This window comes from Chrysemys picta, chromosome 3 (assembly GCF_011386835.1).
Source record: "Chrysemys picta bellii isolate R12L10 chromosome 3, ASM1138683v2, whole genome shotgun sequence".
NCBI lineage: Eukaryota > Metazoa > Chordata > Testudines > Emydidae > Chrysemys > Chrysemys picta.
The window spans coordinates 76,868,934-76,891,126 of record NC_088793.1 but is presented as its reverse complement, the minus strand read 5'-3'; the positions used below and the strand labels follow the sequence as shown (position 1 = coordinate 76,891,126).

At 37.4% G+C, this 22,193-nt stretch overlaps 1 protein-coding gene across 24 annotated transcripts in view; it reads left to right on the top strand.

The window, feature by feature from the left end:
- Nucleotides 1-22,193, top strand: part of USP45 (ubiquitin specific peptidase 45) — a 98,462-nt gene that overhangs the window by 47,209 nt on the left and 29,060 nt on the right. For 22 of the 24 annotated variants that reach the window (XR_010599558.1, XR_010599559.1, XM_065588231.1 and 19 more), the window contains one exon: nucleotides 4,944-5,074. Coding sequence is in view for 19 of the 24 variants with exons in the window: in XM_065588231.1 (XP_065444303.1) it covers nucleotides 4,944-5,074 (131 nt within the window). In the remaining 5 variants the exon portion in view is untranslated. Of the gene's footprint in view, nucleotides 1-4,943; nucleotides 5,075-16,515; nucleotides 16,615-22,193 lie in introns of those variants that run through there. The other 2 variants (XR_002888293.3, XM_065588240.1) reach the window with 2 other exon arrangements.

Genomic DNA, 22,193 nt, shown 5'->3' with positions numbered 1-22,193 from the left:
TGAATAGCCAAAGCACTAAACCAGTATAAGGGGCCCCACTACTCAGGGCAGCCCCCAAGTCAAAAATCAAACTCCTGTTCCTCAAGTTGCTGAGGTTTTTATTGGGCTGCTATTCCTGGACCTTTTTTAGGGTCTCCCATCTCTGGTTAGTGGATATCTAATAAATTTGACAACCGTTTTTCTCAATCCATTTGCTGCATGCATTGGAACAGAGTGGAAACATTCTCTCCTCTTCCCTATGCCACCCCGGCTGCCTCCTGGTTGGTGGGAGAAGGGTGGGGTTGGTGTTGGGACTTTATTCTACCGTACACATTGCTTCTCTGCTTTGGAACACTCCTACTCCATTGCCTGCCTCTGCTGCTGCATATTTTCTAGACTTTTAATCATTTTTGTTGCTCTTCTCTGGACTTTCTACGATTTGTCCACATCTTTCCTGAAATGTGGCACCCAGAACTGGACAGAATACTCCAGTTGAGGCCTAATCAGTGCAGAGTAGAGAGGAAGAATTACTTCTTGTGTCTTGCTTACAACACTCCTGCTAATACATCCCAGAATGATATTTGCTTTTTTTTTTGGCAACAGTGTTACACTGTTGACTCTCATTTAGCTTGTTGTCCACCATGACCCCCAGATCTCTTTCCGCAGTACTCCTTCCTAGGCAGTCATTTCCCATTGTGTATGTGTGCAACTGATTGGTCCTTTCTAAGTGGAGTACTTTGCATTTGTCTTTATTGAATTTCATCCTATTTACTTCAGACCATTTCTCCAGTTTGTCCAGATCATTTTGAGTTATAATCCTATCCTCCAAAGCACTTGCAACCCCTCCCAGCATGGTATTGTCCGCAGATTTTATAAGTGTACTTTCTATGCCATTATCTAAAGATATTGATGAAGATATTGAACAGAACCAGACCCAAAACTGATCCCTGCGGGACCCCACTTGTTACGCCCTTCCAGCATGACTGTGGACCACTGATAACTACTCTCTGGGAATGATTTTCCAACCAGTTATGCACCCACCTTATGGTAGCTCCATCTAGGTTGCATTTCTCTGTTTTTTTGTTTTTTTTTTAATGAGAAGGTCATCTGAGACAGTATTCAAAGCTTTGCTAAAGTCAAGATATACCACATCTACCACTTCCACCCTATTCACAAGGCTTGTTACCCTGTCAAAGAAAGCTATCAGTTTGGTTTGACATGATTTGTTCTTCACAACAGTCAGCATGGATTTACTTATCACCTTATTATCGTCTAGATGGTTGTAAATTGATTGCTTAATTAATTGCTCCATTATCTTTCCAGGTACAGAAATTAAGCTGATTGGTCTGTAATTCCCTGGGTTGTCCTCATTTTCCTATTGGCACTATATTTGCCCTTTTCCAGTCTTCTGGAATCTCTCCTGTCTTCCATGACTTTTCAAAGATAATCACTAATGGGGGGGAGGGATAGCTCAGTGATTTGAGCATTGGCCTGCTAAACCCAGGGTTATGAGTTCAATCCTTGAGGGGGCAACTTAGGGATCTGGGGCAAAATCAGTACTTGGACCTGCTAGTGAAGGCAGGGGGCTGGACTCGATGACCTTTCAAGGTCTCTTCCAGTTCTAGGAGATAGGATATCTCCATTAATTTATTTAATTTATGGCTCATATATCTCCTCAGTCAACTCCTTGAGTATTCTAGGACGTATTTCATTAGGCATTCTTGACTTGAAGACATCTAACTTGTCTAAGTAATTTTTAACTTGTTCTTTCCCTATTTCAGCCTCTGATCCTACCTCATTTTCACTGGCATTCCTTCCCCTATCATCACCAAGTCCTGTGCTTTGGATGATGTTAGTTGTTTTTAAAAAAAAAGCCTCATCGACCTCTTCTTCCTTGTTCGGTGGTCTATAGTAGACCCCTACCATGACATCACCCTTGTTTTTTACCCCTTTTATCCTTACCCAGACATGTTCAACAAGTCTATCTCCTATTTCCATCTCAACCTCAGTCCAAGTGTATACATTTTTAATATATAAGGCAACACCTCCTCCCTTTTTTCCCTGTCTGTCCTTCCTGAGCAAGACCATAAGAATGTATGGTCTATAGATTCTATGATACCTTGCAGAAAGATAACAAGACTGTAAGTCTGAAGGCCAGCCACTACCAAAGGTACAGAATTTAAGGACCTAGATGCAATAATATAAGATAATAGTGAACTCAACAACATAAGAGCGGCCATACTGGGTCAGATCAATGCTCCATCTAGCCCAGTATCCTGTCTTCTGACGGGGCCAATGCCAGGTTCTTCAGAGGGAATGAACAGAAAAGGACAATTATTGAGTGATCCATCCTCTGTGATCCACTCCCAGCTTCTGGCGTTCAGAGGCTGGGGACACCCGGAGCATGGGATTGCATCCCTGACCATCTTGGCTAACACTCATTGATGGACTTATCCTCCATGAATTTATCTAATTCTTTTTTTAACCCAGTTATACTTTTGGCCTTCACAGCATCCCAAGGCAGTGAGTTCCACAGGTTGACTGTCTATTGTGTGAAGAAGTATTTCCTTTTGTTTGTTTTAAATCTGTCTATTAATTTCATTGGTTTGAGATTTTCATTCTTGTGTTACACGAAGGAGTAAATAACACGTCCTTATCTGCTTTCTCTACACCATTCATGATTTTATAGACCTCTATCATATCCCCTCTTAAATGTCTCTCTTCCAAGCTGAAAAGTCCCAGTCTTTTTAATCTCTTTTCATATGGAAGCTGTTTCATAGCTTTAATAATTTTTGTTGCCCGTCTCTCTGTCTTTTTCAATTCTAATATATCTTTTTTTGAGATGGGGCAACCAGAACTGCATGCAGAATTCAAGGTGTGTATGTACCATGGATTTATATAGTGGCATTATGATATTTACTGTTTTATTATCTGTCCCTTTCCTAGTGATTCCTAACATTGTTAGCTTTTTTTTGACTGCTGCTGTACATTGAACATTTGTTTTCAGAGAACTATCCACAGTGACTCCAAGCACTCTTTCTTGAGTGGTAACAGCTAATTTAGAGCTCATCTTTTTGTATGTATAGATGGATTATGCTTTCTGATGTGCATTACTTTGCATTTATTTATGCATTTATTAACTTTTAAGAACAGAAAAGGCATTGTCTAAATGGAGAGAAATGAGCAGAGTGATCTGTGATAGTTTTCAATTTGACAGACATTCTCCTAAGTTCTACAAGATGGTAATTATGCCTGTACTTTTGAATGGATCTGACTGCTGGGCACTGAGGAAGAGACTGGCGCATATCTTGAATATAGTGGAAATGAAAATGTTAAGATGGATCCTTGGAGTTACAAGGATGAACCATGTTTGGAACAAACAAATTAGGGAAAGAATAAAGATGATACCCATTATAGGAAAGTGGAGGGAATCCAGTCCTAGATGGTTTCGACATGTGAAAAGAAGACTGGAAGAATGCATAGAAAACCGGGTGTTAAACTTCTAAGTGAAGGGTCAAAGAAGACCCCAGTTGGATGGATGGATGGATGGATGGATGTCATACAAAAGGATTTGATTAGCTGTGGAGTTTCTGAGGGACTGTTTCAAGACAGACTGGAATGGAGAAGGAGAACTCCAAGAGCTAACCCGATAAAAATGAGACTAAGGCTAGAAGAAGACTCGTATATGCTTGACAACTAGTTTTGGTGAAAATGGGGAGGGGCCCGTAATAGCCAACTTTGATGTTCCAGAAGTCTAAAATAAAGGAAATAGTTAATTTTATAGGAAAGATATAGTTAATTGTACTGCTACCAAATAATTCATCTGTTACAGTAATGTGTTTGGTGGGTGGTCATATAATTTTAGATTACTTCCCTTCCTTCTTAATAGCTATTGCTTTGCAAATAGGAGACAGAAGGTGAGGAAAAATTACAAATTACAAAATCTGATGTCTACTGAAATACTATAGCACAAGAATGTACAAAACCCAGGGAAGAGAAATTAGAACTGAGCTATATTGTTTGCTTCCTTTGACTTCATCTTCGTGTGGTTTCTTACTCAAGATTTGAATTTGGGAAGCCAGTCTTAGATGAAAGAAGTGAGAAATGTGCATAGATGCTGTGCTGACAATACTTGAGGTGCTAAAGTACCTGACAGGATTATTCCAACATTACAAACCCACCCTATAAATGCAATTGACATAAAAAAGAGAAAAAATAAAATGGGACAGATCTAGACCTTCTAAACATTTAATGAGGAATATATCTGTATGTGAAAACCAAGCTAATGAATTCATTACTATATGTTTCACTAGGTTATATTAAATTTCACTTCAGTCTTCAGTTAGTAAGCCACTTCCTCCTCCCACCCTCCCGAATTAATACTAACCATCAATTTATATGTCCGTATGAAAAGATGCTTGATTCTGAAGCTATTCTTTTAAGAAACAAAGGTGTATATGGGATTTTTTCTTTGACTAAGGGTAGGTCTACACTACCCGGTAGTTCGGCGGCAGGCAAATCGAACTTCTGGGTTCGACTTATCGCGTCTTGTCTGGACGAGATAAGTCGAACCCGGAAGTGCTTGCTGTCGACTGGGGTACTCTAGCTTGGCGAGAGGAGTACCGCGAAGTCGACAGGGGAGCCTGCCTGCCGCGTCTGGACCGAGGTAAGTTCTAACTAAGGTACTTCGAACTTCAGCTACGTTATTTACGTAGCTGAAGTTGCGTACCTTAGTTTGAATTGGGGGGTTAGTGTAGACCAGGCCTTAGATTCAATCAGGATAAACTAAACTTCTGAAATTAATGTATAAATTACTAACCATTGAGTTAAATTTTTTAAGCCTTACTATCAGTTACGTTGATCTTTAGTGTAAATGTATTAATTACAAAACAAGTCTTGTGCATCGGTTATATCAGCTAATGGCATCCATGTTACTGATACATAATTCAACTTTTGTTCCAAAGGATCCTTTGGTGGTGAACCTCTCAAGCCCTGGACCATTGACTTCAGCCATGTTCTTGTTCCTTCACAGTATGAGGGAAGCTGGCAAAGGCCCTCTTTCTCCCAAAGTTTTGTTCAGCCAGCTCTGTCAAAAGTAAGTGGAATCAATAGTTTTGTTTTTAATGAAGTTACAAAGGGTGCAATCTCTAGTATTTAAAAAATATTAATTTATTGATTAATGTGGGTCAGACTAAAATATAAGCCCATAATCTGACATTATTAATAATATTTCAAGATATGCTAAGTCACTACTCCTTCCTTTCAGTGCAGTAGTATATTCTCCACGCAGTTTTAAATAACTCAAGTGATGGGACTGTTGCTACTTGGGAGACACTTGGATGGTGGTATCCCTCATTTAGGTGTATCACTCATATTGAAGCCAGTGGGAGTTGCATCTGTCTGTGTGACTTTGCCCCTTACAATCTAATAGATTTCACACTTTGGACATTTTTCTAATATTTAGCACAATTTTTCTTTGTTAAATTTAATCCCATTCATTCTAGTTAAACCTCTTTTGACCACTCTAAACAATTACTTTCCTTCCTGGATGTTAAAACACTTAAACTATTTGTGCATAACTTACACACTTAGTTGGCATTTATCCTTATACATTCAGTATTTTGGCTTGAACTCTAATTAATTGCAATGGGCTTTTTAAAGAACAGGTGGTGGGTAGAAGCTAAGAAAAAAGTCATTAAAAAGATTTTATTTTCAGGCTTCTGGGAAGGTAATATGATAGGAATAAAATACATGGATAGTGGCTACCCTGTGTCAAATGTATGTATGTGTGGGTTTTTTTGTTTTTTTTTAAGTGTTTAAGCTTTTAAATGTGAATCCTGTGCTATGATGTTTTGCTTTGGCTTTGATCCAAAACTAAAAGGGCCTAGCAAGCAAGGACTTGAAGCACTATTGAGATGGCATATGGCTCCAGATTGAGAAGAACTTGCAAGCCCTAAAGAAATGCATGTTTCTTAAGGTGGAAAATGTTCCCAGTGTTGCTTTATGGGTGTGTTTAATTGTGGACAGACAAATTTATTTTTTAAAACACCTGTAGAAGTGCTATAACTGGATCAAATATTTAAAAATTAAATGTTTAAAGGACTGCACTGTAAGTAAAATAATCTGTAGGTTATGATAGAGCAGTGTAGAGCAATATAGTTGCAATTCACGTTTTAAAAAGTATGAAATATTATAATGTGGTGGTAATTTTATTTGCTGTGAAATTATTGTACACCACTCAATGCCTTTGTGTGGGAACACCTATTATTATAGTAACAAGTTGTAAAGAGCCCTCTACAGTTCTTGCTTGCACCCGTGCACAAAAAAAGAACTCTGTGAAATCCTCTAGTACCCCAAAGCTTTTTATTTTGATCAGAAACCAGCACTGGTATGAAATAGTTGTGAGCTAAAAAAACTCTTTTGGGTAGTGACATACAGTTGACCATGGTGAGTGGCTCACTTTGCCCTAAACTTCTAGTATCTTGTACAGCCACACGTAGCTTTTAAACTGAAGCAGTATTGACCATTTCAGGTAAGCAGCCCTGCATTATTTTCCTGTTCTTTCTCTCTCTCTCTCTCCCCCCCCCCTCGCCGGGCATTATTTTGCTCTCAAAATTTGCCAGCAAAGGTGCCTGGTGCACTTTTTATTGTACTTGATTTTCATTTCGTGTTTGTACTGTAGAAGAGAATATCAAATGCATATTTACTGGATTTAAAGAAAAACAACCATCTTGCGTATATAGCATTCTTTACCCTCTAAAAAGCATAAGGGATACTTTCCCACTTTATAAAAACAAAATGTGATATAATAATATAAAAATACAACACTTCACAGAAATTTCTGGAAACAGAAGAGGATTATTATTATTTTTTTTTTTTTTTTTTCAGCAAAGGGATTGGAAGGAAAATTACTAAATATGGGGCCAACAACTATTCTGTATATATCTGAGGGGTGAGAGGGAAACAATAGCATGCTTTTATAAAGTGGTGAGGGATGAAATAGAACATTTTGGAGGAAGCAAATTTCATATTGTGGGGCCTGCCTCAGCAAAAGTATGATCACCTGTGAACTTCAGACAAGATGGAGGTATTCTTAAATGACAGCTTGTGTGTGTGCGCGTGTGCGCGCGCACACAGATAACGGATAATTCAAGGCTTTAAGCAGTGTAACACATCCAATAGTGTTAAAAAATGTTAAAACCAGCAGTGCTGAATTTTAGATCAGGCCTGCACTTTACAGTGATTGTGTAAAAATGTTACCTTAATCACCTGATCAGCTTTTTGTTATTTAGAATTATAGCTGCTGACTTTAGTAAAATCTTACTCTTATCACTACTTTTTACACCTGTTGCCCTGTAGAACAAACACAGCTCCAAGAGAGATTCTGATTCTTTTCTGGCTCATGCATCAATACTAGAACTGTTAGCCAAGTCCCCATTAGCAGGAAATTGTGTGTTCAGTTACACTTGTGCAACCCCACTGAAGTCAACAGACGGCTGCACAGGTATAACAGAGGGCAGCATTTGGCTTGCAGAATCCTTTGTTACTGATGGTGATGCATGAGCCAGAAAGAAAACAGGCTGACATTCAGCAAACTCAACTGAGTTTGCAAGTCTGGAACCTAGAAAAAAATATTTATTTTGTTTAAATGGTTCCATAAAAAAATTGTTCTGTTTTAAAAGTATAAACACTGAGTTCCACCCTAGCATTTTTATTTATTTATGTGATTGTGATGGCCCTAACCAGTGAGAATTCCTTGTTGCTGCACATTCTCAGTAAGCTACGAAATAGACATCTAGCTACTTATGAGCCTGGCAAAGAGGGAATTGGAGTAATAGAGCCTTGTATCCACAAATATGTTGCATTACTATTGTCTGGTCCTCACAGGTTAAATTCTAGATAAACTGGAATAAATTCTCCAACTAAAAAAAGTCTACTTCATTTGATTCAGATGAATGTACATTAATTTATTTAGTGTAATTCTGCAGTTCCTGCTCTAGAACAAAAGTGTCCTACATTTTAGAAAACCGAACATCTATATTGCAAACATAGAATAAGAGCTTAGTCTCATACAGGCATTATTATTAAAGATAATGCTTTGCTTCGTTAAAAGATTTTAGTGAACAAGATCATAGCATTCCTAGTTAAGACTGATCAAAAAACACAGAAATTGCTTAATACAGTAAGCTATCATCATTGATGTGTTACAACAACAGTTCAGTCCCCTCTTCAAATTCTTATATTTTAGAAAGCCATTTAAAACTGGGGTTGACTGGGTATATCTATCTGACCAACAGAAGGTGCAGTGATTTTTATATACCACGCCCACTTCAAATAATGTCAATAAAATAGTCTGAACAGTGCAGTCTTTTAGTTTTAGTAACCTGACTACTGTCAGTTTAGTAGAGATTATTGTCACAGGTCTACCAATAAGCTGATTCTTTGATCTCATTGAGATATTGAACCTTCATCAGAGAGACATTTTAATAGTTAGCTAGGAAATTATCTCATTATATGGCAACGTTCTATAGCTAGTGATTAAAATTATCTAGTAATATTTACTGAAAATGATTAAAAACAATCAAGGTCAGAAAATGTGATGTTGGCAAAATAAACTATTTGATTTCTGAAGTTTTAAAAGGATAAAAGGATAGCCAAATGAATGAAAGGCACTCTTATTAAGCTAATAAATAAGAATGGCTTGGGAGCGGTTTCTGTCTGTTATATAACATTATGTTTAATTTCACTCTGCACAATGGAGCTTCTCAACTTCAATGTCAACGGGCAGCAAAAATCTTATGAAAAAAGTTAGTGGGCAGCAGTCAATATTAGACCACAATAATAAAAGAAGCTTAAATCACAGTATAAATTAAAGGCCTGGAATTACTTTTTCAAAGTTGGCTTGGAGGTTGTATAGTAGTGCATAAGAAAAGTACACTCCCATTTGTACCTTTTGTAAATCGGTATGGAGTCTTATTTCCATCGTCCTTACTCCTCTTGCTTCTGTAATGAAGATGATGAACATATGCCTCCTTTGGGCCCCATCTGGAAAATATCATTAGAGATAAGTGTAGGGTGATACTTTGGCTCAAAAGTGGAATATGCTTTTTTCAGAACATCAGCCCATGTTTACCCAGGCACGAAGGAATTCATTCCAAACACTCAGACCCCACAAGATAACACATTGCTTTACCACTCAACTATGCTGGCTCCAAATGGCCACACTTTTTTTTATTTTTTGCATTCTTTTGACTTGCAATTAAAACAAATCCATTTAATTTATGGGCTGAGAAATATTGCAGGTTATTTTTTAAAAAATTGAATTATGTTTCAGGTTCTAATTATACCTTAATTTTGGTATAACTCTTAATTAGAACTAGAATCAGTTAATTCTTTCTGAAAAGATTGTTAATATGCTTAGTATTTGGAATTTAGAACATTTTTAGTAATTTACATTTCAGAAATTACTAATATATTTTAATGTTTCATTAAATGTAATTAATATCAAAGAGCCCTTACTCTTTGTTATATTTTACAGTATATTAAAGGAAAGTTATGAAGCTAAAACAAAATGTTGGATTTTGTCCTTTTTTTGCTCCTTTATTATATATGAATGGGTCTTCAAGCTTTCTTTCTTTAAGAAGTTCTCCTTTTTTGTTTGTTTTTTTACATTTTGAAATATGAAGACTATCCAGTCCTCACTTCCTCTCAGCTGGAGGTCCTTGGCAAAAGAAGGTCTGAATAGAAATGGTTATTATTTGAGCTTAATCTCTCCCCTACCACAAAACTGAGATGAAGAGGAAGCTAAATTCTCTCTTAGTGTAGGATTCAGCTAAGATTGTTATAGAATCATCATCCCCCCTCCCTCAGTTTGATGGAGGTAAAGTTGCATTTAGAAAGCAAATTTGACAACCTTGTGTGTGACATCACTCTGTAGGTCCTCCAAAATTATTACTAAGGACCTCCAACAAAGAAAAAAGAAAGCCCTGATATTTCTAAAAATATATAATCTGTAAGATATTTTTTAATTATACACTTTTTGGGGCTCAACAGTTACTTTTAATAGAAAAAAATTGTTAACCTACTAAAAATTTGCTCCCTGAGTCTGTTAGCAAAAATTTATAAAGAAGAAAATATTGGATTTTTATTAAGACCATACATTTTGTTTTTAATGTTGTAAGATGTCACTACATCAAATGGTGGTAGGCTTGTTTATTGAAGTCTACTTTAAAACACTGGAAATATAGCAGTAGTGATTTGCCAAAGCTAATTAGTGGCCTACTAGTTCGTTCTAGATCAGATTGCCTGGTTAGAGAATGGCTGGCTATAAACTGGAAACCAGATGTCAGCCTACTTTATTTGGAGCATGGTAACAGTATTTTGAAGCTAGTATTAACTGGCTGGTGCTCTGAAATATTAGTCAGCGTACGAGAATGGAAGAAGAAGCTGTAATTGAAACTAACTATTGTGAAGATTTGTTTTAAATTTATAGCCAATGCTACTTGAAATAACTTAAAACAGGATGAATTAACAAAAATGCAGTTTTTCCTTTTAGATAATTTTACCTCATCTATAAGAAAAACAGATGGAATCATCCACAAAATATTTTTTACTGAAAATAAACAACCTAACATACTCTATTCTGTTATGTATGGATTGCTAAATCGATTTCAGAAGCTTTCTTTATTTTGAAATCCCTTTTCCCCCCGTCAGTAACTGCAAATTAGAAAGAAGAGTAGATCTATTCATCTTTAATTTGGGAAAAGAAAGTTTGTTGAATTTGAAGTAGCTGAAACGTGAACGGTTTCAAGAAGGTAAAAGTCCGAATAACTTCTAGTGGGCGGGGGGGGGGACAAGAAGAAGAAGAAACACTACATTGAAAAATTACTCTGGGTTTGTGGTCTGGTGAACCCAGTGCATTCTCCTCTCGGGAAGTAAGAGAAGAATTACAGCCACAGGAGGTATAGTCTTGTAGCTGTGTGGGATGAGATTACCTGTTAGTTCTTATATGGATGCATATATAGGAGTATGAGGACTTGGAGTGCTTCAGCAAAGATTTTTAAATGTGATGTCCCCTGTCCCTGTCCCTGCACCGGAGGCCAGTGTCTCAGTCCACAATTTGTTGGTCTAGTAATGGATCTTTCTTCAGTAAGAGAAGCATACTGTGCCTACAGTGATGACCCTAACTGGATTTCACTTGACTAGTTCCTTCTGAGTTGCATGATGATTGTGAAGGTGGGGAGTTGTGATCTGTTTGTCATGACCCTCCAGAATGTAAATATACTTTACATAATGGTCATTTACAAACCACTGGAACAATTTACCAAGGGTTGTAGTGGATTCTTTATCACTGGTAACTTTAAAACAAGATAGGATATTTTTCTAAAAGATGTGCTCCAGGAATTATTTTGGTCTGTGTTATACAGGAGGTCAGATTAGATGATCACATTGTTCCCTGCAGCCTTGGAATCTATGAATGTATGGTGAAATGGCAATTTTTAAGTCTAAGTTGGTGAAATACTGAAGCTTTCCGCAACGCATGATACATTTTCCTTATTCTTCATGTTTACAGCTACAGCACCTGCTTGGCAGGAATAATACAAGTCTGCTACTTTTTTGACTAGAAAACATGCTGTACTCCTAATAATATTGTTTTCATGTGTGATGTAAGGTTGGTTCTTCAAAAATAGATATTCTTCCTTAGTGTTGATATAGGTCATATGGGAAGTGTAGATCTGGATAAAATTGGTATTAATGTAATTTTTATACTCTAGAAGAGTGTGTGATACACTCTTATCTGGGAGAATTAACAACACTATTAGTGTAAGATGTGAGCGGCATTGCTATAATTGAACATCTGATGCTAGCAGTCCTTTTAGAGTTTGGTACTAGAGACTCAGTTTTCAAACGTGAATGCTTAGTTTTGCTTTTTTCATGTTCCTGTAGGATGTGAGGCAACCAAATACTTGCTTAAATGCCAAGTGCCACTTTAAATACCCAAATACAGAGCTAGATACCTTAACTGTTTGAAAATAACACTTCTGAACTCTTGCTACCATCTAAGGCTAGAAGTGTTTAGTGAAAGAGAATTCAAGAGGCTAAGGGGGAAAGAAGAACAATAAGGAAGGAGTTGAGGGGGAGAAGAGTCAGGAATACACAGGTGAGGATGGAAACAGGACATGTAGAGAGATGAAATAAAGAGCTGGTACCATTTACCAGTCCATGGCAAGAAGCCCTGATTCTAAAAATAAAGCTAAATGTTATCCAGGAAGCCAGGAGTGAAAGGAACCTGAAGGGGAGGTGCAAATTGGCTGACTAAAGGTTAAAAAAAAATTGGGGCGTGACCCTTCAAAACTATGAGCCCTGTCTTAAAGTTCTAGATGGGCTATTGAATACCTTCACCCTTTTATGTATATTAAGTGTATAAAGGGGTAATTTGTGATCATTTATAATAAAACAATGTAAAACAATAGCGTTAATTTGGGGGGAATGGTGGTGGTGGGTCGATCAGTTGAGGAAGGGGGGGAAAAGAAAGAAATGGATGATTCTTTCCATAGCAACTGTTTAGCGTCTGGTACTAATTCATCCACTGTTAATTTTGTTAGTGTTGCAGCTGTCAGACGTTTTGCTAGGACAGATTGTGTGCATAGCTACAGGGCCCTTCTGTTTGTTTTCCACTATTCTGAATATTAGGACTGCAGACTTTTGACTTATCTAGAGACTTAGTGACTGACACAACATTTATGTATTAAGAGGACCTAAATATTTCCTATATTTGTTATGGCTGAATAATTTTATCAGTGGAAGAAACTTCAGTTACTTTTTTTAGATTTGTGCACCGAGTTAATATTACCGTACTTGAGTGGTTAGTGTCAATGAGTGTATTTTCAGGTATCAGAAAAACTGCTCTGTACTTCCCCCATAATACAACTAATTGTTTTGCTGCATGAATGTTGCTAAATAAGATTTTATTGCTGGTCTCCAGGATGACGTGGAACAAGTTACTTCTGGTGAAGAAGAGATCTCTCTTTCTCTCTCTCTTTCCTGATGTATTGTAAAGCATAGGGAAGGATTCACTGGGGATATAGTGAATTGAGGTTACAAGCACTTATGTGTACTGAGCTTTTTGGAGAGACATCTTACAGAATGCTTGGAACATTCCACCATCATCATGGCTGCTGAGAGAAATAATGTTTATGGAAAGTTGAGATAATGCTACAGGTGATTCATGGAATGAAGGCAAGAGAAATCATTTTTCTTTATTTGTTAGTTTGCTAGGACACGTTTTTGTAGAAGGAGGATTGAGGATTTTCCACAATTTTCTTTGTTTTTTAATTGAAAAAGTTCCCAGGTTTCACTGCACACCTTACTTCATTAAAACAAACAAAACCCCTCCCCCAGCATCAGACTGTAAGGGATGCTTCTTTCCTGAGTGACCATAGAGAATTTTTATGAGGGTCTCTGTGACTCGCATAAATGTACTTGCTCCACTTCTGTAGCTCTGTAGCAGAGAAAAGTGGACCTATCAGGCTGACCTTTCCCTCTTGTGCTGCTGACATAAAACCACATATGTTGGTGTTGTGGACCCCTTTCCATCACTGCAAAAATAAGTTGGTGACACACCGTTCTTTAAATTAGACTAAAGAACACTGTAAGGAACTTCAGAAAAACCTAACAAAGCTAGGTGAATGGCAGCACAAACTTGGATGAAATTAATTGCTGGCAAGTGCAAGGTGTTGCACGATGTCTGGAATAATTTGTACTACTCGTATATGTTCCTGGATTCTAAATTAACTATAACCACTCGGAAGGAAGACCTGTACATCATTTTGAACAGCTCAGTGAAAATATTTGCTTTGTCTGTAGAGGTGGTAAACAAAGCAAACAGAATGTTTATTCAGATGTATAAAGACCAGGATAGAAAATAATACTGAAAATATTTTAATGCCATAATATAAATGCTCTAACCTGGAATACCGTTCAGTTCTGGACAGTCTGTCTCAAAAAAGATACTAGAGAGGCAAGGTGGGTGAGATAATGTCTTTTATTGGACCAACTTCTATGGGTGAGAGAGACAAGCTTTCAAGCTACACGGAGATCTTCAGGTCTGGGAAACCTATTCAGAATGTCACAGCTAAATAAAAGATGCAACAGATTGTTTAGTATAAGTAATTAATACATATTTCAAGGGACCATTCAAGGTGAAGTGACCTGATAACACCCTTCCAGTCATAGGGGGGAAAGGAAGCAGAGGGTGGGGGAGAGGCACCTGGGTGAGGTTTGTCAGTGAGTTATTGATTTTTGTAATAAACTGTAAATCCAGTGTCTCTATTCAGTCAATGATTTTTAGTGTCTAGCAAAGTTATGATCAGTAATTTAATTTGTTCCACCTAGTGTTTAACTGTGACACTCCGAGTACATTTCCCAGACCTGAAGAAGAACTCTGTGTATAAGATATTACCTCACCCACTTGCCTCTCTAGTATCCTGGGACTGACAGGACCACAACAACACTGCATATGGGCGGCGGCGGGGGGGGGGAGGGTGGAAGATACAGCAAAAATAGAAAGGATCCAGAGAGAGGCAACAACAAATATTTAGAGGCACAGACACACTTCCATATGAGGAGAGGATCTTTAAGTATTTTGTCATTAATTTTCCCATGACCTGTGAAGAAAGCACAGGAGAGAAGGTTTTTTATTTATTTTATTTTATTTTATTTTTTAAAAATCAGGATAATGTATTGCCTTTGTGACTACTTTATTACAATTGTGAATTTTTTTTAGTGTGTTGCTTAATTCTGAAAAATAAAGGGTGACTTAATGTAGAATACATATGAAGAGTATTATACTTTAAAAGAACTGGGTTACTTTAACAAAAATAGTATTTGTGGTGCGCATATTTAATTAGTACTGCATAATTTTCATTGTAAAAATAGCTACATTCTAACTGGTAGATAATGATTAGAAACATCTTTTTAGTTGATGTACAAGATATAAATGCTTGACCCCACGATCAGCAATGAAATGATAGGCTTAAGTAATAAGTACATGGCTGTCACAGTTGTCCTTCACTTCTTATGACCATTAACAGGAGTTCAACCTGTTCTGTCATTATACTGCTGACACTGTACAACAGGTTGTAGCGCATTGGCACTGGCTTCCATATGTCGGCACATCTGTGAGCGGTCAACTCAACCAACCATCTTAGAGTCCTCCACTTTTGCCAAGGATCTTGCTTGAAGCATATTTTCAAGGAGACCAGAGCACATCTTTTAGTTGTCAGATTTCTATGAATCAGTGTTGATTAATTCTTTTACTCTCAATTTTTTGTTAATAAGGACAGGAATCTTCCTGTAATTACCCTGCATTGTACTGGTTCACCTTTTTATATTCTTCTCCCCCCACATCCTCCCAACATAAACAAAAAGCAGACCCACTAATCCTGAACATTTTTCCACAGCATTGTAGAGATTTAGAATTAACTGTGGCATTATATAGCACGTTACAGGCATGGGTGCCCAATTGTTCATATATTAATCAGTGTGTTAACAATGACATCACTTGTCAGTCAAAGTGAACCAGCCAAACCTTACTTACCATCTTTTAAAAAACGTTTTCCTGTCACTTCACCTTTAAAATTTTAATTGTTATACTCCAATCCTCATTTCATTCCATATAATAGCATGTGATAATTGTTAGTTCTTTCAGTTAATCCATTTTAGCTATAGTGAAGGTCTTAAAAATAGAGCAAAGTCTAAAGAAAATTTTTAAAAACAACCACTTCTAGCCCTGTTAAATGCCCCTCATGCTACAATAAAACTCTAAAACAAAAGGTGTCTTAATGATTTCTGTTTAATCGGAACTACCACATCTTGTCGGTCATACGTGTCCTTTCCCATTTAAGACAATAAAGTTAATATGTAGAATATCAAATGAAAATGTTCTCCCTTGGAATTTTTTTACTAAATTAATTCTGAATAATAGTATATATTGTTAATTAATGGGAAACTATACTATACATCCATTAATGATAATGAAAGATGTATGCAATTTCCTTGAATTGCATTACTAATCTGTCTCTGGTTTAAGTAGGGTGACCAGACAGCAAGTGTGAAAAATCGGGACGGGGGTGGGGGGTAATAGGAGCCTATATAAGGAAAAGACCCAAAAATCGGGACTGTCCCTATAAAATCGGGACATCTGGTCACCCTAGGTTTAAGTGAGTTGTACTTATCCTGTATAAAAAAGGACTTTATATCCTTGCTCATTGTTTTGACTCTAGAAAATGTCAGGTTTCATCCTCATCAGTTCTCCCTCCCTCCCCCATTTCTCTCCCAGGTGTGGGAGTTATGTATGTACAGATATGGGATGATATCTGTTGAATATATTGACAAATTTTGGGTGTTTTAAAACAGCAAGATATATACAGTAATACTGAAAGTCACATATATGTGGTGAAACCCAGCAGTTCTCCAACTAACTTGTTTTTCCAAAAGTGAGTTGATTTTACAGCTTGTTACTTAAATAAATTTCAGAGTGAAGAATGACTTTATAGATGTCACTTCTCTTGCCCTATGTTAACCTAGAAGACCTCCGTAGTGTATGACAAACAGGCACAGAATGCAAATTATAAGGTACTATATTTACAAATATGAGTGTTTGATCTGCACATATACTGTGCATTTGTGTAATTATTAATGCTCATTATTATTTATTATTTTTGTTGTAGCATCTAGGAGCCCCATATTTCACATCCCTTCAGTGTTCCTCTCACAGGCTATTGGTATGATATTTCCAAAGCAAAGCTGACCAGTTTTGTTACAAGACTAGAAAAAATCATATTGTCTTATAGCTCAAGACCTTGTCTGGACAAGTGAAATTACTGTGTACTGGACAAGGTGATGACATGCATTTAAAAGTAAATGCATGACTAGCCAGAGTATGTAACCTGAGCCTGAAAATGAAAATTCTCCCTCTTGCGTTGATTTAATTTTAAATATAACTGAGCAGTGGAAGAAAGTTTTTTTTCCGGCAAGTCTGCTAGTTTGATGAAATTTTTACTTGGGCTCTGCTCAACCAGTTTTGCCCCATGCTACATTTTGGGGAGGGTGAATGTGGCTAACTATGCATGTGCTGTTCCCAAAGTGCAGTAGGAGTTATACCTACTGTATGGTGACATTTACAAGGAAACTTCCGTTTAAATCTCAGGTTAGATGCATTGGCCCGGGATTTTAATTGAAGTCAGATCAGCAGCTTGTTCTGGAAAACAGGGCATACAATATTGTGACAGAGGGGATGGTATCTATCTATAAGCATCTTCAATGTACAGTAAAATTATGTTAAGAATAAATACTTAAATATAGTCTCATTTAGATTATAAGTTTGGAGACACCAAAACTATAGATCTGTGTAGTACTGTGAAAAGTTGTCTAACAAGGATTCTACACTCCTGGCACCAAAGGATGTATGAAAATATTCATAGAGATCTTTACTTAACTTTGCATTAGAAATTAATTTTTGCTTGATGAATATTTGTTAAAGTATGGATTATATGTTATATTGGACTGTTAGTATAAAGGGGACTCACAGGGTTTTGATGGGAGCCATGATTTAGGCTATCATCTGTCTACCATGCAATACAGTGTTTGTTTTATAAATAGATAGCTACCCATGTAGCTTACAAACATGTCATTTGTAGAAACTGTTGGCCCAGCCTGAAATAATTTTGCTTCATTTGGGTTTGAGAGGCCTCTGACTCTCTCTTCAAATAATAATTTTGCTAGTGGTCATTTCAGTTTTTTTTCATTTGTCTTGGGTAATAACTGTAAAATCAGCAACTGCCAGTGTTCCTTCTGTGTCCTTGCCCTGACTCCCAAGCTGGCTCGTTTCTTTTGCTGCTGATGCCAGACACCATAAAAGAGGACAGCTCGAAGGACGCACTGTGAGAGGACAAGGACAACACCAGACATATGTTTGGATTCCTTGTTTGACAGATTTCTAATTCATAGGGACCAGAAATTTTGTAGGAATAGACTACAATAATTATGGTGTTTCTGAAACGTGGTAGTTTAGATCATTGTTTAATGTGGGAAGTATTTAGGTGTGGTAGTGGTAGGGAGGGAAGTGTATACTAGGAATTGTAAGCAAGCATTTGATATTGCACATCTAAAAGATACTGGATTTTTTTGGCATATTCTCCTGTTTGTTGTTCCCAAATGAAGCATACAAAATGAGTGTGTGTGTGTGTGTGTGTGTGTGTGTGTATACCTCATTGAAAATGTGACACACTGAGTTTGTGTTTTTTACTCATTTACCTCTTGTTACTCCCCTAGCCCTGTTCTTGTATCTAGTATCATGGATGCATTAAAAAAAATAACTTCCTGTGGACGAGGAGCCTCATAGGAGCAAGAATAGTGAATTTTGGCTGATTAAAACTCCCCCATTTATTTATTTCAACAACTTCCTGTTTTCTCTCCCATGTACTTGAAAATGTTCAGCATGCAGTTAGATAATCTCTTTCCCTTTGCAGTGCTTTCAAAGAACTTCATTGTAGATTCAGTGCTCTCCAAATAGCATTCAATTCTATATCTATATTCATTGGGGCATTTGGAATTCATATTCCCCAGCTTTCCCTCTAACAGTGTGACAGGATATGTGTTTGTCCAAGTGCATATATTCCAGAAATTCTGAGTTCTCCTGGCTGGTATTAATTGCAGAAGATGGTATTGGATGCGACAGACCATGTGACAGTTATTTTGTTGACTTGGGGAATTCATGTACACGGTTTGAGTAAAATTTTCCTTCCTTACTCATTTTTGGCTTTTTGCCTATCCATGCATGCATACTCCATATCACTTGATAGTAAGATGCTAAATAAAATAATCTACCAAAAAATAGCTGTAAATAAGAATAGATGTTGTTTGGAGCACTGAGAAAACCCCTGTTTTCTCGACAGTGAAATTCTGTCTTTGCTATTATTTTTCATCACAGAAAATTTCTTCTTCAGTAGAGGCTGAGGAAAAATGTTCTGTAGCAAATTCCTTGAAGAACTGATCTCAAAATTGCTGCCATCTTTTATTGTTCTCATTGGGACTGAGACCACAAACTTCCTTCAAGTTAATATGGGCACTGCTTCCATTCCCCTGCTCCTCATTGTGTTCCTCTCTGTCTTCTGACTGCATAGGGGGCTAAGGGGGTTATTATTTTCTCTGAGGGCAGCTTGGCTTCACTCCTATTGGGAACCAAGGAAGGTGGTAGCAATTTCAAAAGAAGGCAATTCTCAGTGAGTTTCTCTGAGGAAGCTGGTTTTGTTCTTCAGCCTCTGCAGACGGAGAAACTTTTAGTTATGAAAAATAACAGCAAACCCCCATCCCTACCATTAACTCTAAATTTATTTTTAGAAACTCATTTCTTTACTTTGCACCAGATATACTGAACGGAGTGGTGTAGGAGGATGTAGAGGTGGAGGGCTGGATGCAAGGGAAACTATTGTGTGTGCATGGCAAAATGCAGAGGACAGAAGACCGGAGAAATGGGGAACTTGGGGCCTATATGTATAAGGGAATATGGAGGACAGGCAGGAAAGGAAAAATAGGATAGTGTACTCTGACTGCTTTGTGCTGCTCTGATGATGCAATGCAGCTGTAAATCTAGCTTAACTGGCCAATATATTCTGTATGCTTTGTGCTCTTCCAGGGTGTCATAAAGCTACCAGAGAAGACTGGTGAAACTGGCCTTAAAAGTTAAAATAATTTAAGATTGATATTACGTATCAACATTTCTGTACAACCGTTAAAGATATCATATGGTAGCATTCTCTTTGGGCTTCTTTTTAGTGTTCATGTATGAAATTTTTACGGATTTTTTTTTAAATTTGCAAACAAAAACTAAGATGGAGTTATGGTAGATAATACATATCAGTAATAGATTAATGATTACAGGGATATTGTAATTATACCAAAAGCAAGCATTACAAACCTAGGAAATTCAGAGTTAAGGTTAAACTTAAAAGAAATCCAAACATGTTAAGATATGGAAATGTACAAACAACTTTAACTGTGCTCTGCAGTGGCACCATGCAAAAACTGGATGATTATAATGAAGGCATTTTACTGTTTTTGGTCCCAGAATAGATTGGCTTTTAAAGACTCATGATTTTTTTTTCACACCTCTCAAGATATTACAGGGCAGAGTTAAGGTTGTTTGGGTGTCTGAACTGTGTATTTCTATATCTTAAAGTGTAGATAATCTAACAATTTTAAATTCAGCATCTATATATTTTTTAGAATCCTGGGTCTCTACCATTCTTTTTTACCATAATGCCAACTACATTCATAGGAGGCTGTTATTGTACCAATCACCACTATTATTAACTTCTCCTTCTCCTTTCAAACACTACTTGGCTACTTCTGTCTTTCTAGATGAAAATAACACCGCTTCCATGAAGCATTTAGGAATTCAAAGACTATTCTGGATCCATCTGTTTGTCTTTTAATTTTACTGTCATTTTGTGTGGTTTGTTTTTTGTTTCTAGGTCTTGTAAGATTGTTTACATATACCTTTGTTACATAATTCTATTCCATTGTACAAGTACGGGAGCCTTTCACACTCTAAATGGTCAAGCTTCATTATTGGGAGCAATCAGGAAGCCTTATAAGGGTTCCAGGTAGGGTCTCATCCTCTAGTGTTATGGATTATTAAGGGTGATTAAAGCTCTGCCAAATTCCAGATTAGAACTCCTCAGACGCCACTTTTCTCTGTGTAAACTTTCAGCCATTGTCTTTTCCCTCCCTTCTGACTGTCCGTGGAAGTAGCCTGTTTAAAGGTATTTACCTCTGCCGAAAACATTGGTAAATTGATGCCTTTTCCTGTAAATACCTTTTTTCAGTTTTTCATAAGGGCATAGAACATTACAGTACCCTGTTTTGTTCCCAAATCTAATTCACAGGAATCAGATCATTATCCTCCTTTCTGTCTGTCCAAGGGAGGCCTTTAGGCATACTCTGGATATTGTAAGGCCCACTCTTCTTAGAGGATGGCTTCCTCTTGTGCTGACAAGGGAGTCTGCTTTGGTGGATGAGATCAGCGCGGTATCAGTGTAAAGCTTGATTCGTCCCTTTACTTATCATTACAGAGTGACTGTAAGAATGTCTGCACGTGCAGTCTTTGGAATTCTGGGAGCCAGGGTCTTAGATGGTATTCCCTGCTTTCCTCCATAGCTAGCCTGCTTGGTGTCAAGATAGGTACTGCTAAGCAGGAGGTTCTCTCACAGAAAGGAAGATTTTGATCTTACTTTCTCTGTAGAAGCCAATCCTGATTTGAGTTCTAACTGGAGGTGGCGTAATTTCCAGTTGCATTTTGTCTTATCACTTGGCGAGCTCAGGGTGGCTGCAGGGTGAGTCCAGCTGCCCATGAAAAATTGGTCTTTCCACACATCATCAGTTTGCATTGATAAGACCAAATCTTCCTTCCTCCTTGCCAGTTGTGGAGATGGAAGGTTATTAAAGGGAACTAGGATGACAAGTAGAATGCAGCTTTCTCTCCCATGGAAAGCATTTGCATCTAGTATATGCATACAAGAAGGGAACAAAGAAGATTAACTTTGAGTTATAATTGTTTTCAGGGCTTCTCAGGTCATCCTGTCTTAATCTAGAAGGACCAGATTCTGATATCCTTATGCTGGTACTATTGAGCCTGGGTAAGGATATTAGAATCTGGCCCTTACACTGTAAACTCTTTTGGGATGGAGTTTTGTGTCTTGTATAGGTCAGTCATAGGGTCAGCCCTTAAAAAATATAAATAATAATAAAGCAAAGATGGTTGCCAGTTTGAAGAATTTTGGGTAACAGGCTAAAGGGCACTAAAAAGAAATTTGTGTTGGCTTAGGTATCAGGATGCATTGCAGAAAGTTTTCCCATAGATGGAGTGACCAGGCAAACTGAGGGCTTTAGAGACTGATTCTAGGCACAGACATGAGGTACAGTGAGCCATGCAGAATAGGTCCAATAAAATCCTGGAATTAACTGATGACTTTTCTTTTTTCTCCTTATATTTAACTACACCTCTACCCCAATATAACACTGTCCTCGGGAGCCAAAAAATCTTACTGCGTTATAGGTGAAACCGTGTTATATCGAACTTGCTTTGATCCGCTGGAATGCGCAGCCCTGCCCCCCTGGAGCACCTCTTTACTGCGTTATATCAGAATTCCTGT